At 41.2% G+C, this 16196-nt stretch overlaps 1 protein-coding gene across 1 annotated transcript in view; it reads right to left on the minus strand.

Annotated features, from left to right (window-relative positions):
- Cap2 (CAP, adenylate cyclase-associated protein, 2 (yeast)) overlaps positions 1-16196 on the minus strand; it is a 118322-nt gene that overhangs the window by 39905 nt on the left and 62221 nt on the right. The window contains exons 4-5 of the mRNA XM_005403406.2: positions 3925-4068; positions 3527-3612 (exon numbers count right to left, since the gene is read on the minus strand). Coding sequence (XP_005403463.1) covers positions 3527-3612; positions 3925-4068 — 230 coding nt within the window. The remainder of the gene's footprint in view (positions 1-3526; positions 3613-3924; positions 4069-16196) is intronic.

The following is a 16196-nucleotide window of genomic DNA, read 5'->3' on the forward strand; positions in this document are numbered from 1 at the left end:
GTTTTTCTCTGGTACCGGGAACCGAACTCACGACCTTGCGCTTGCCAGGCAGGCGCTTTTGCCGCTGAGCTAAATCCCCAGCCCCCTCATGATGCACATTTGATATGCTTTCTATTTAAAATTTTTTACAATGAGTTATAAATCCATATAGGCAATTTTTTTTCTTTTAACCTCTGTAATATTATTTTGACTTGAAGAAAGTTCCAGCAAAATTTAATAAGGACTAACAGTAAATCACCTTCACCTGCAGTCCGTCTGTAAGAGAGAAGTTGAGCAGGATTGAAATACAGTACAGTGCCCATGGGTAGCTGCAAACATGTCCTTGGTTTTCATGGACCCTGGTAGAACTATGGTGGGGAACGTGAATTTCAATGGCTCTGACTCAGAGGGAAGGCACAGCTTGACAGAGCCAAAGTCAGGGACTTCTCTACTCATATACTGAAAAAGAGTCAACAATACTTAAGCCAGTGGCAAGGGTGGCTAAGATGTGATGAGTCCCCTGCTCATGGCTCTGTTTAAGCCACAGCATGCCTGTCTTTCAGCTCCCTGGCCCTCGGGGCTAGCTACCAGGTAGGTGGCAGTAGTTGCTCATGACTGTTAGGTAGGGAGAAGGTTGGGTCCCCCACATACGGTGTTGAGCATGTGGGGTGTTCAGCTTTCATTAGGCTACTGGCTGTAGGAACACCAGGGGTGACTCGGGCCAGTTTGATTACCTCTAGAAGTGAAATGAATGAATCTGCACCTCTGCCTGCCTTTCCCTGACTTATTGTATCATCTTCAGGGGGCCCCTGAGTTTGACAGAGCCCACCTTGTGCTGGCTGAAGCATATTTTCTCTTTCATAACTGACATGGAAGGGGAAAACCCTGAACTCCTTGCATGCATGTAAGAATGTGAAAAGCCTAGTCTTCTCGGGTGTGCTAGCCCTTGGTGTGGATCACTCACACTCAAGGAGGGACAGGACAGGGACTGACAACTGGGATACAAATAAACATGGTCTGCAAAGGTGTGTTCTGGTGAAAAGGCAGGAACCCGAGCTACGTCTAAGCTGCCCTAAATTGGCATGCATATTGCTTTCTGAAAGAAATTACTCATGCCAGCAGAGTAGACCCAGGTTTGGTAACTCCAACTTCCTATTTCTGAAACTCATCGGTAAAAACAATGGGCTGCTTTGCACTTTGGAGACCTCTTCCGAGGCACTGACACATTCTGTGGTCTCTAGTACCATAGGGCAACATTTGGAATCCTCCAGTTGAGCACAATGGTCTCAGTACAGTTCTCTGGGTGCACAAAGTCTGTCACTGAGCACATTACTGTGATCAAAGTCGAGGGTGCAGATTGATCCTAGGAGGAAAGGGGCCCACAGCGGAGCCTGGAATTAATAAACAGTTACGTCTGCTAACGTCACTGTTCCCCAAATCTGCAAGATCTGTTTTGCTAAGGTAGAGTAAAAAAAAAAAAAAATCTATGGTTGTTTTTGCTTTTGTTTTTAAAAATGTAATAAAAATAGCTTTATTAAGATATAGTTCATATTCCATATAATTCACACACGGAGAATGTACCGTGTAATAACTTAGCTCGAGTTGAGCAATCATCACCAAAATTGATTTAGAATATTTTAATCCCCCCAAAGAAACCTGACATCCATTTGTAGTTATTCTCAAAATCCCTAAACTTCTCCAACCCTAAGCAACTGTGAATTACTTTCTGTGTCTACAAATTTGCCTATTCTGAATTTTATATAAATGGAGTCATATAAACATACAATATGTAATTGTTTTCATGTGTCTGGCTTTTTTTGCTTAGCATAATATTTTCAAGGTTCATTCATAATGCGACCTACATCAATACCTTGCTTTTAATGCCCAAATAATATTCCACTGTATGGATATACCACATTTTATTTATCCACTTGTCAGTTGATGGACATGTGGGTTATTCCCCATGTTTTGGCTATTACAAATAATGCTGTTGTGACTATTAATGTATAAGCTTTTGGATGCACATCTGTTTTCATTTATTTTATATATACATATATATCTGGGAGGTGAACTGCATGGTATGGTTGTTTTATAGTAAAAAATGTTGGTAGGTATTTCTTTTTTAATTTTATGAAAAAAGAAAATTTCATAGCTAAATAATAAGAGAATAATAATAATAATACACTGTGTATTATCTTCAAAGTAGTTACTCTGAGTATAAGATAATGATAAAAAAGATTTATCTTTTACAAAGAAGAAACAGATACTAGCACGAAGTTTTATTTTCATTGAACTAGATATTTCTTAAAATAAGTGATATAAGTATGGGTATTCTTTGCATGTTGATTTTTTATAAAGTATGTATTTTGTTAAATTTTCTTTGGTACCTCAAAATTTATTAAAATAAAAAAATAAAAAGGAAAGATTGGTACAAATTTCAAATATGTACCATTGGTCAACAACCTGAAAATATGGCAGATATTTATAAATAATGTATTTTTGTATATTTGATTTAGAATTTGTCTTATATTGTTGTCAGTCCTTGTCTTCTGGTTATTTTCAGGTCTGTGTTAGTAAAATAAAGGTGATAATCCAGACAATTCAGGCCCTCAGATCTCATTCCATCTGAACAGTCAGGAGCTGGTGAGCAGCCACTGTCCCCCGCAGCTACTGTATTTATTGACGGGTGTCACCTCTGTTGCTACCACCCAAGGGTTCAGATGGGGATCCACTCTTGAGTGCACAGGGAGGGGAAAGGGAACACTTCTGTTTTTATTTTTGCCCCAACTCTTCCCCTGGTTACTAGGCAACAGCCCCAGCACCTTTCACCAGCTGTTTACAAGGCGAAGCATGACCTTATCAGAGGGAGTGGAATCTCATGACACTCCTTAAATAGCTCAGGAGACATTTTCCTGGATGTCTCTTTATTTCTGGCGTGGCTCCGTTTGGTCTTCTTTTCTATTCTAACCTCAGCTGAAGCCTCTCTAGGATCTATTATTTTTGCTGCAGGATGCAAGGTCTTTTCACGCTGGGTCTCCAGAGAAGCCCCACCGTCCAGACGCACCTGTGCTTTTCACAGTCCGTAAAGGGCTGCTGTTCTCCCGGATGTCCCTCCGTCCGCTCCAATCGGACTCCATCTGAACGCCATCGGGTTTCCCTCCTGCTACCTGCATTACCGTCTCACCTCACCCCTGTTCTTGATTTTCACTTTGTTTCCTGATTCCCCCTTCTTCTACCTGTTCACTCATCAACCTACTTTAATCAATGCAAAGGCTCTGTGGCCACAAGGAGCCAGTCCTCCAGACATAAAGTAGTAACATACATTCAAATGAGTCATGACGAGAGGACTGAGGCACACTTCCTAAAACCCACATATTATCTGGATGATTGATTCCATTTTCCATTTGGCTTTCTCTGCAAAGATGAAATTTTTCTTTAAAGTTTACAGTACATAAAGAGCCATGGAAAGAGATCAGGAATTAACTAAGTTTTAGGAACAAATGTCTAAAAAGTGATCAATGCAAATCCGGTAGGAGAAGGTACGTACCTGTGTTTGTAGTCCTTCAACACCCTGTTAGTGTAAAAGGTGGCGGCATCATTCATCTCCTTGACATAAGGACCAGGTTTGGGGGACTGAGAAAACAGGACCATCACCCAAGCATAGGAGGAAAAAGAAAAAAAGATAAGCGAGAAGAAGAAAAGCAAGGGAGTATGGTTGGAAGCTGGAGGCAAATTGTGCTCTGGAAAGGTTGTCAAACACGCTCTGTTTCTCAGAATAGAAAGCAGCACATTTTAAACAGAGCAAGAAAAGGCTGATCTTTCAGCTTAAGACAACCTTCCTTTCATGCAGCAGATGGTGGACAAAGGGGTGTGGAGGGGAGGCGATGTCTCCTGAGCACGAAAACATGTGACCAGGTGACGGGACCCCGGGGCACCCAGACTCACCACGGCTATCCATCCCAGGGCCGGGATGCTTTCGCTGACGGCCGAGAGATGGTTAAACATGTTACTCCCCCGGTTTCTCTCTCTGAAGGTTTGGATTTCCTGAATCTTTTCCGAGATGGGTTTCAGAAGCGCAGCCACTTCGTTCTGTAAGCAAACATCGGGAGCCGTTACGAGAGACAAACAGAGGCATGGCACGTTCACCTGCGGAGCTGAAGCTGGGCATCCAGGGCCCTGAGGGAAATAGGGGACCATCCTTCAGAATAGAATGGAGTTTTCTTTGCTGTGGTCAGTCAGCCCTTCACGCCCATAGGTTCTGTGTGTTGGTTTAACAAACTGCATGAAAAATAGTTCTTAAACACATTGTGTCCATACTGCATGTCTACAGACTTTTTTCTTATTATTCCATAAACGGTACAGTGTGACAACTATTTGCCCAGCATTTGCACTGTATTAGGTATTGTAAGTAATCTAGAGATGATCTGAAGTATGCATAAAGAAGCAGGCAGGCAAAGCCAAAGTCATTTTGAGCGAAGGACTTAAGCGTCTGTGCATTTCGGTGTCCGTGGGAGGTCCTAGAACTAACCTCCCTCACATCCGGAGGGACAGCTGGACTGTATTTTTATTCTCTGCAATATGAAAATTGCAGACATTTTTAACATGAATAAGGCTGTCTTCTAAGACGTGGAAAACCCCAGCAGTAAGATACGGCCCCTGTTTTGGAGACAGCTGCAGGGAACACAGTAAAAGCAGCGTGGATGTGCTGCATTTTCAAGTGAATAGGTCAATCACATACTGCAATAACATAGATGTTAAATCAGGGCAAGAGGTTCCTAAAAGGACGACTTACTATTCCTGTGGGAAAAGGGTGTGGGGGAGGATCCCAGATTTGACAGTAGAAGTTTTCATAGTTCATGTGCAAACAAGGAAGTTGTTCCCGATGCTCTTTTAAAGCAAATGTGATGGCTTCCCATTTATTGTGACTTTCGTCTGGCTTGGCTATCGACATCACCTCCAGGCCACTGGGCCTGTGACTACTGGTCACACTCACTTCTGATGAATTCAACAGCTGACTTCTCTAGTTATATAAAAAACGCCTTTCAAAATTATGTGTTAAGCAGTATCACAGAGACATTGCAGCTATTTTAAACATCTCTTCCATGCCGGAGGCATTTGCTGCTTCTTTTAAGCCTTGAAGAGCGGAGAGAAAGTTGTTTATCTGTGTGTCTATGTGTTTGTGTGTGCATGATGTGCTCCAAAGAATTAGCAAACGTCCTAAGCTTCCCAGTTTTGTAAGAGCAGCTAAAAAGCTTTAAGCAGTATTTTACTAAATCTTGTTTAGAGGAAGTAAGATGGAAAAGCTCCTTACAGCTCTTTCATTTCTTCAACCAAGATTTCAAGGCAATGGTTTCTAATCTTGGCTACATATTGGAGCTACCTAGGGGCCTGTAAAAGATACAAAGGCCTGGATTCCGTCTGTCACTAGAGATTGTGATTCAACTGGTCGAGGAGGCCTGGACAAGAGTGGGAAGACTGGAAAACACCTCGGGGGAGTTTATAATCACTGTTATCATGGTAGCTTCTCCCTAAGGTATGGTCATTTCTGCCGAGGATAAAAAACTGTAAGGGAAGAAATTATGTTCAGCGGTGGTAGCTTCCACATTTGACTTTTCTTAAACCCTTTACTGGTCCTCCCTAAATGTAAACACTGTGTGTAAGGGCTTGGGAATTAGAACAACTTTAGTCCAAATCTCAGCCCTGCCACTTACTTCCTGTGGGGTCTTCAACACATTACTTGATCTGGTCCTGGGTTTGTCTGTACACAAATCAGACATCACAATATACACAAACTATAGGCTACAGGAGACACTAGATTGCAAACCTCTAGCACGCAGGAGGTACACAATAAACGTGATTATTACTACTATGATACAATTAGCTCACACTGGAGCTAAAAAGGATGTTGTACCCAGTAGCATGCACTAATCATGTGCTATAAATAAATGACTGTATTTCAGACAAGAGAGGCTCCAAACATACAGGCTAAAAGGATTTTAGGGTCACAGGAGTCTAAACTGGGTCACCTACTTTGGCCTTTTGACAGACGCGATGGGGTAGGTCATAATTATTATTTAAAAATAATCAAATCTACTAGAACAGAATAGAAAGTACTGGAGAGTGCTAACATGTAGGGAAGGTAGGCACTGGAGGAAACACTAGTTTCAGTTATGCACTCAATGGCTATGTACTGGATTCCAAAGTAAAATGTATTGATTGTAAATCCCAGCCCAAAAGTTTGAGAAACATAGATCTAATCCAATTCTCTCATTTTACATATGTGGGGGTTGGTTAATTTACTAAGTGAAGATCATTTAGCAAGCGTTAGCAGAGCTGGAGCTAGCACCTAGGACTTCTGGAAAGGCCCGAAAATTCTCAATATAGTACTGGGTACAGATACAAATATGTTAGCTGCCAATCCAAGTAGGAAAAGGTATTATGAAGAGACAAATAGCTCAGGTTCTAGAATGAGATTGCTTGGGTTCAAGTCCTTGTTTTCAGTGTGTTAAGCTCTGTGTCTTCACCAAACTTGGCCCGTATTTCATTATCTCATCTACAAAAGATAAAGTGGACACTGGCACCCACATCATAGGAATGTTATGAGGCAGAATTGAGAATTCTCTGTGGAATTTTTAATGTTCTCATATTGAAGTTTGCTGCAGAAACTAACCAGTTCTTGTGGGAAATTCAGGAACACTCTTTTTTCCCTTTCTTTTTCCCTTCTTATCATTATAAAGCAAAGGTGTTATAGATTTGGCATGGAGATCCTGAATCACAATTGTAATATGCTGAATTGTGCTCTCTCAGATTCATATGCTGAAGCCCTTACACTCCCCGTACCTCAGAATGTAATCACACAGTATTTGAAGATCTAAGTTAAAATGAGGTCAGTATAGTAGGCTTTAATCCAGTAAAACTGGTGTCCTTGTAAGACAATGTATCTGCTGGCTTTCTCACCACTGGGAAAGAATATCCAACACCTGCAGCTTCAAGGGGGAGAGGTTTATTCTGGCTCATGGTTTCAGTGGTTCAGTCTATGGCTGGGTGATTCGAAGGCGGGAATATCATGGCAGAAGGGCATGGCAGAGCGGAGCTGCTCTCATCATGCTGGGAAGCAGAGCACAGAGGAAGAGCACCAGAAGAGATATACCGCCAAAGGCATAGCCCCAGTGACCCACCTCCACCTGGGCTCCATTTCCCAACAGCTCATTCAGGTATAAATATTAGTAGATTAATCCACTGATGCTCCAACCATCCTCTCGGGAACCTCTAATCCAGTCAAGTTGACATTAAGTTCACCTGGCACAGATGGGGAGTCTGGACATGGAAATCTCTAGAGGGAAGGTGATGTGAGGACACAGAGAGAAGATGGCCAATTCCAAGCCATGGAGGGGACCTCACTGGAAACCAACCCTGCTGGTACCTTGATGTTAAGTTTCTTGACTCCAGAACTGTGAAAGAATAAAGTTCTGTTGTTTAAGCCACTTGATCTGTGGCACTGTTATAATAACCCTAGAAAACTAATATGGGATCTAATGGCAGTTCAGGGAAGGGAAGGGAATACCCTCATCTCCTTCCTACCAAATGATCAACAATAAACCAAAGCACCTCAAAATACTCCAGACCCAAACATGGGTTCACGAATGGCTGCCAAAATCAGTTTTAAATATTCTCCCTGGAATTTCAATCTCTTAGAAAGCAAACATATCCCCCTTCCAGAGATTATTCTTCAGGCCCAATTCAATACCTCATCAAAGGCATAGATTGGTTTCTGCAGAAGGCCGCTGATTTTCAATTATGGCAGAACTACTAAAAAGCATTCTAGTCATCTCCAACAATTTGCTAAATCATATTTTTTTTGATGCTGTCCAATCTTTGACAAAGGCCAGCATATCTGAATTGTTGGTGATGCCTGGCCTACTGCCCCAAGGGGAAAAAGAACCAGGAACTGTGTATTTACAATGTTAGAGAGATTTATTAAGGCCATCTTTGTTTATCTCTGACTTCCCAAGAACAAACTCTAAAGTCTGAGGAGACACAGTATTTTGGAAAACATTTCATATTGGTTATCTGATGAAAGCATCATAAAGATTGAGAAAGTTTCCTTTAGCTTTAGTTTGGCAACTGTGAAGAACTGTCATCATAAAAAAAAGAGAAAGAAAGCAATGCTAAAAGATCTAAGTATAACAGTTACTTGCCCAGTGCTAATAAACAATACAGCTTTTATTCGGAGCCAACAGAGTTCGCATGTGCTTAAAGTAGTCTTCTCCAGTTAATCCTGAACCTTTACAGCTGTAATCAAAAATAGGAGAGAACACGAATGGTGAATGGTGGCACTTCCATCAAGCCCCGTTACGTGGGATGTCGGGGGAAAAGCCAACGCAGGAGGCTGTTAGTTAGACATCCTTCCACCTGGTGAGTATTAAGCATCTATTAGGCATACTCAACAAGTACAGGTTGAAATGCACTGATGTCAACTAAAATTGCAAAAGCCCTTTGCACTACAGCAGGAGAAAATTTAAGAGGTGTCCTGTTTTTGTATTTTTCAATAGGGTGCATTGACAGAGGCCTCTACATACAGCTAGCAGATAGTGTGCTTTGGAGTGACTTTAAGTCGCTCAAGTTTACAAAGGTGTCATTCAGGGTATTTTCTTTTTTGAGGTTTCAGTCAGGTTTCTGAGACACTTCTTGAAAAAAAAAAAAAGACACTTTCACAGTTCATGTGAAGATGAGCTGAAAATCTCTCCTCCCTTTCCCCCAAAATTTGATGGCTTTTACAGAAAGTGAGAATTGTTCAGAGGTGATGTGTCTATGAGGTACACATTCTCAGCAAATGTTCCCAAAGGTGACCTTAGCCAGAGGGGACTGTACTTTGGAGAGTATTTTAGGATTCCATGTCTTTATGACCCCAGCTTCTGCTTTAAACTTGAAGAATTGAGTCCATTATCAGCTACATCTCCATTTAGCTCCAGAAGTAATGGAATTGTTTTGCAGAAAGTAAAATAAAAGAGTTTTATCAGCAAGCTTTGTAGAAACTTTACCCAAAAAGGAAAGCCAATTTGCCACTCATGCTGTTTTGTAAGAGATGGAACAAACTCTGGAGTCTGACCTTAAAGATGTGTTACTGAATAAAGTGAAATTGGCCTGTTATTTCTGTAACCCAGGGCTCTTATGTAGTTCTGTGTCAGGTAGAAAATAGCTCAATTATTTGTTTTTCAAATTTCTCTGACTATAAAATTAATATATATTCTTTGGGAAGCACTGAAAGACACAGATGGGGAAATGCAAGTAAATTAAAAGCATTTTGAATTCTACAACACGGTGACAAACACTGTTGATGTATTGTAGCTATTTTCAAAATTTGTATTTCAAAATATTGTATTTCAAAATACAATAATTGTGATCTTTTAAAGCAATGGCTATTCAACACATAGAGTCACTCTAAGAGTTGAATTCAAGCAGTTCAACTCAAACAAGCAGGACACAAATAAAATCCCATCCATATAATCTTGGTGGGTATGGTGAGAATACTATCATTTTACAGAGGACATTTTAAGACAAATGAATTGCTATTATAATTTAGCCACTGAATTAAAATTTGGATCTACCTTCGTTTCAGATTCGAAGAAAGCTCATATCAAGCAATATTTCTTAGCAAACCATACTATGAAATATCAATCATTATTACTTTGGGTTGTATGGGATTTTTGTTTGGTTTTTTTTTTTTTTTTTTTTTTTTTTTTTTTTTTTTTTTTGGTGGTGCTGGAATTTAACCAAGGGCCTTATGTATTTTAGGCAGGTGCTGTACCACTGAATTCTATTCCCAGGCCTGGATTATGGCTTTTTTGTGTAAAATTTGACCAGTTGATTCCATTCAGATGCATGTAGGTGTGGGTGAGTGTGCAGGATATAAAGTATTTGAAAAAATACATATTAAAGTGTTAACACAGAGTTTTAACTTAATTTTATGGTCTAAATTTTCATATAATTAATTTAATTAAATTTAATTAATTTAATGCCTAATTAATAGTAAAATAACATCCTTAACATCCTTAGAGGTAGAAAAAATTTCAAGTAAGTGCTATTAAATTTGCACATATCAAAAAGAACTAAGCCTCCTTCTTCCAATCAGGAAAGTAACTTCAGAAAAACATGTTCAGAAATTGTCAAAAAGGGGGCTGGGGATTTAGCTCAGCGGCAAAGCGCCTGCCTGGCAAGTGCAAGGTCGTGAGTTCAGTTCCCGGTACCAGAGAAAAACAAAAACAAAAACAAACAGAAATTGTCAAAAAGGCCAGATGTAGCGGTACATGCCTGTAATGTCACACTTGGAAGGCTGAGGCAAGAGGATTGCTGCAAATTCAAGGCTGGCCTGAATTACAGAGTGAGACCTTACCTCAGAGAAAGAAAGAAAGAAAGAAAGAAAGAAAGAAAGAAAGAAAGAAAGAAAGAAAGAAAAAAAAAATTGCCAGAATTAATTATCCAGATGAAGAGTGTTATGGTTTGTGTCTAGATGTTTACAACAAGCGTTGTTATTTCCTACCACTTTGTTTGTAACTCTGTATTGTCTGTACTGTTCTTTTGCTATTTTGTAAAAGGTTGTCTGTCTGTTAATGTTTTCCTTCTTTCATTTAAAAAAAAAATAGATGTTCCCCCAAAACCTCATGCAGTCAAACGGTTTTTTTCAGAGGTCACTGAATCTAGAGTGTGTGATTGATTCGTCGTTCACGGCTGAGATTAAGGGTGCTGGGATTAAGGGTGTGTTATTGCTGGATCAGTCCACTGATTGGATTGGCACCACCCTAATCCCTGAAGACTGGATACAATATAAGGGACAGAAAGAGGCTTGTCTTGCTCTTTCGTTGCTTTGCTGTCTTCTACTTTCATGAACTGCTGCCTTCTGCCCTGTGCCACCCTGCCTTGGAGCCAGCCAGTTATGGACTGAAACCTCTACAAATTGTGAGCTAAATAAACCTTTCCTCCCTTAATTTTGAATGTTGGGTATTTTGTCTCAGCAACAAGAAAAGTAATTAAGACAAAGAAAAATAAAGTTAACTGAAGCAAAGTTTGTCTAAATCATAAACCGTGTTTGCTTCTAAAAATATATTATTTGGGCACATTCTAATTATTAAAGCAATTGTTTTCACTATTTTAAATCAGTGTCAAACTTTAAAATCAGATGTGTTAAACCAAATTAACCTTTGCTTTGTCTATTTCCCTAGGTTAGTTCCCCTTGGAGATTTTAGGATACACTCATGGAAATACTTTGAAAAACACTTATACATCAGGACAACTTGAAAACTTAAAACATTTGCAAAACAATCATACAAGTCAGTATAAATAACACCTACTAAGGACAACAAATATACACGATACTGTTGTCATATTGTATAACAACAAATTCTTTGGAAAACAGTTTATGTTTGTAAGATTTTACAGATTACATGTATTACTTATATTATAGACGCTAAACTCTCTTAAAACACTCATTAACCTAAAAGGCTTGTGTTCCTTTAAAAAATTATTCTTCAAGAGTGAAACATGAAACTGGGCCTAGAAGCATTCTCCTGTAATTCCACCTACTCAGGAGGCTGACGCTGGCAGGTCACAAATTCAAGGCCAAACTGGGCAAGTTAGTGCAAGCCTGTTTCAAAACAAAATATTTTTAAATGAGCTAGAGATTTAGCTCAGTGGCAGAGTACTTGCCTACCATGTAAGGGGCCCTGGGTTCAAGCCCCAACACCACAAACAAAACAAAACAAAACAGCAGTTACACCTGGTGACTTGGTCTCCTGGGGAAAGAACTACTTTGGATAGCAGCATTGTCCTGATACTTGGAAGACAAGCTTGTAATATATATAAATTCCTACTTAAATTTTTAATGCACATTTTCGGCAACCCATTATACTCATTGGTACATTTTTTTCAGTGACAGGTTTTGCTTTTCTTTGTAAGACAAACTATTTCAGACATAGAAAAAGGTACAGCAAATAATGACATGTTCACGTTTACTTTCTGTTGGTTGCTTTTACTGACTCTTGCTGAAGAACACCTGGCCATGCGGAGGCTCAGGGTCAGGGACAGAGAGCTACGCAGGTATCACCTCAGGGGAGGCACTGCAATTTGACATCAAATTGTTCCACTTTTCTCATAAAGGTGGAACAGTGCACTTTCAATTATAAATTGGGCCTTTTAAAGGTAAAGTGTTTTTCCGCAGAAGTGTTCAGTAAATCACAGAGTGAAAAGCTTTCTTTGAAGTCATTTTCTTACTCTTCCTATAATTATTGATGCTGCTGCTGTCACTATATTTTAACTTATTGGACTTATTCAAAGGCCTAGGACTGGGGGCTGTTGACTCCACGAATGATAGACATTTTTTGGTCAGTTCCCATTTAATCTTTTTTGTTTTTGTCACTGTCCCAGCTGTGAGCCCCGGCTCCTCATTTCTAGGTGTTGTGCTCCAGTGTTTGGGGGACCGCTCCCAGGCAAATCCACAACTCATGGAAACGATTCTGTTGACATGACATGGGGGCCACAATTTGCTCTCAGCTCTCAAGGTTTGACACTTTTCAGATGGGCAGGGATGTGATGTGCAAAGTCAAGTTCTGTAGAAATCCAAGTGTTTCGCACAGGCCCCCAGCGTCGTTTGCATCCTTGCAATAGCTCACACCCTGAGCCTTGGTACAGCAAGAAGGTCAGAAGATAATAAACACAAAACAGAACAAAACAACACACAGACAAGTTCTTAATACGGTTAAGCTGATGTTTGTAGCTTTCCATAGATGCTTTGCTAGAAATTTCCACCGCTAGTCCACAAAGGTTCCAACAAGTCCAGCTGTGTGTTGGAGTGTTGGTGTTCTGGCTAACAAATGAACATACAGTACAGATGAAGCTCTAGTGTCTTTCTCCTGGACAATGGGACTTGATCAAATGGGTGTCTACATTAATGCTGGATTCGTGGCTGGGGCACGGGATGAGAGGAATTATTTAAACCGAGCGATGGTGAACAAAGGTATATAAACATCGCAGAAAGAATGCAGAAGTTTTGAAAGAAAATTAAGTTGAGAATCAAAACTTAACCTGGTTATCCATGATAAGTATAAGAGAACCGGCTGGGAGGCTGAGAAAAATCTCATCTTGCATTTTATTATTATTGCAATTTATTTTATCGGTTCAGCTGAGAAAATACCATCTCTTACTCTATTTGAGGTGAACCATCTGGCTTCTGACAGTGATGAATTTTATAATCACCTATAATTTTATTTTATGAGATGCTGCACATCACAGCGGAAGAGCAGCAGATCACTGTGCTTGACTTAAACCCATAAGGACTTCACCAAAAATCCCTAGGGCTATAAATTGGAGAGAACTGCCAAAACCACTCAGATTCACCTGCTTCATAAAATATACATAGCGCTCACAAATTAGCTCTATGAAGTAGCAAAAGTAATGATGAAAAAGCCCCGAACAACCATTTATTTTTTATCTTACCAACACTTGATGGGTACTGACAGTGTGTCAAGTGCCATGTTGACTGGTTTTTACCAGCTGTGGCTACTCTTTATTCTTTTCATGCTAGGGATCAAACCCAAGACCTTGCACATGTGAGGCAAGCACTCTGCCACTGAGCTACAGTTTAAACTATGAAAGCCATCATCTGAAAGATCCCAGATCAGTCAGCTGCATCTTCAGGGTCACTGTCTTTGCCTTGGAAAAGTGGCCTTGGGCAGTCATGGCTAGTTCCTGATCTCTGAGATTCATTAAAGCACACTGCAGTGCAGATGATGTAAATCTATATGTTTTAATTCAAAATTGCAAGGAATTTTAGCAGCTCCCCTGGGAGTCTTAAGACATCCCACAGGGTAAGGGGACAGTCACTGTACCAAGCCACGGATACTTCCCTCCCATCATCCTTAATCAGAAATCTGCTCTTTCTGTTAAGGTTAGCGCCATCTTTATAAGACTGCTTTGTTCATTTTTCTCAAGAGCAGTGGGTGCAACAGAACACCTGTTCTAGTTTGGTGGTCAGCTCCACATACACAGTGCTTCTGGGCCGCCAGGTTTGGAGGGAGGGATCCTGCATGTGACATTCCCTTATGGCGATTCCTAATTCACCTCAGAATACCAAATGGGTAACTTAACCTTGTTTAACCTGATGTTTCTCAACCTGTTTTTGTCCGTGGAAATTTTATTTTTCCCCACATTTTTTCAGGGAGCTGCTCTTCTATGGAAGAGCCCCAGGAAATGCCGCTGGAGGAGGCCTGGGGGCAGCTCTGGGGCTTCACAGAAAGCTGTAGGCTGTTCACTGCAGGTTCACTTGTGTGCTTCCCTTCCCAGTTACTCACATATCACCATGGAGATGCTTTCAAGGCATTTAATGGCGGGTGGGGAAGCCTCTCTCACTCCCCCTCCCCCGACAAAGCAACTGTTTTCAAGAGCTACCACTGCCCCTGGGAGTGGTTGGTGGGGCCCTCTCCCCAGCATGGTGATTCCACCTTCTGTCATTTTCTCTTCGGCTGGTCGTTTGTTAGCCAGCCCTGGCTACTTCTCACCACTCCCACCACTGACAGTTCCAGTCTTTTGCCTTTCCTCTTTCTTTTAGTTTTGTTTTCCCTTGTTTCTTCCCTCATGCCTGTGGGGAAGGCAGGCTACTTAGAAACAGGGCCACTGAGTGGCAATCCAGTGTTCTTTTTCATCTACAAAGCAAGCCGATGGCCAATGACCTACGGCTGAGTTTTCAGGTCTGGGGTTGGGAGGCTTCTTTGTCAACTACAAAGACTTAGCTATTTCCAAGTCCTAAAGAATCCCAGAGCTTGTCTTGATTTAAGGCTCCTTTGTGCCACAGACCACACAGATTGCAAGGCTTCTCCGTGCTGGTAAGTTGCCTGGTTTTTGGCCTTGAACTTGAAGAGAAAGTGTGGTCGACTATACGCGTGAATCCAGCACCAAGTTCTGACGTACATCCAGGACTACTGTGCACGGAGCATGTGCAGGAAGACCGTTCTTTGATCTTTGCCTCAGTTACTACAGCTCTTGAGTCTGTAATAAAGTGGAGACAGCAGCATTCATTGCATCTTTAAAGAGAATTATCTCATACTTGTTAGTTTGTTTCTTCAGTAAATAGACACTGAATGCCCTCTGTGTGCCAGAGTTCTGTGTGTTAGTCAGGGTTCTTCACAGAAACAGAAGTAATAGGGTTTGTTTCTTTACATGTTGTTAGGAATTGGTTCCTGTCATTATGGAGGCTGGCAAGTCCCAAGATCTGTAGCCAGCCAGCTGTAGTCCCAGAAGACCTTATATTGCTCCTTCCACCCTGAAGGCCAGCAGGCTCGAGATCCAGAAAAGCCAATCTTGTTTCAGTTTGCATGCAAAGGCAGGAGAAAACCAATGTCCCAGCTTGAAAGCTATTAGGCAGGAAGAGGTCTCTTATTTGTAGAGGATCACCCTTTTTGTTCTATTCAGACCGTCACCTGATTGGACGAGGCCCACCCATGTTAGGGAGAACTACTTATTTTACTCAGTCTGTTGATTCAGGGGATCATCTCAGCCAGAAGCACCCTCACCAAAAGCACTTCAAATAAAATTTGACCAACTATCTCAATACTATGTGACCTTGTCAAGTGGACATAACATGAACCACCACAGAGGGAGACAGACAAGGAGCAATGATTGTAAAAATAACTAAATTATATATAGCATGTTAGGTGTTAAAATCTGTCAGGGAAAAAATAGTGTCAAGTGATGAGGATTAGAAATATGTGTGAGGGGTGGGTCTCAATTTAAAATAGGATGAACATTACACCTGGCTGAAAATGTGACGTCTGAATGGATACTTGGCGGTGGCATTAACCGTGTGGACACCTGGGGGAAGGGCTTCTGAGAGAGAGGAAACAGCCCTTGCAAACATGCAATGGCCACCATGTGTCTGCAGCCAGTGTTCAAAGAACAGCAAGCAGACCATGCAGCTGGGCCGGAGGAAGTGAGGGGACAGCGGCCATGTATGGGGCCAGTGAGGGTGTGCCAGCAGTACCGGTGCAGTGGCAGGCTGTGGGAAGGACTCTGGCTTTTATCCTGAAGGAGAAGGAAATCACCACAGAGCTTGAAGCGGAAGAATGATGCAACGTCACTTTTCTAAGACTCACTCTGGCTGCGGCCTTAAGAACAGACTGCTGGGGCGAGGGGAAAGCTAGAAGCAGGGAGACCACATCAAGACTACTGCA

The sequence above is a fragment of the Chinchilla lanigera genome, unplaced genomic scaffold (genome assembly GCF_000276665.1).
Source record: "Chinchilla lanigera isolate Chin_1 unplaced genomic scaffold, ChiLan1.0 scaffold00082, whole genome shotgun sequence".
NCBI classification, from domain to species: Eukaryota; Metazoa; Chordata; class Mammalia; order Rodentia; family Chinchillidae; genus Chinchilla; species Chinchilla lanigera.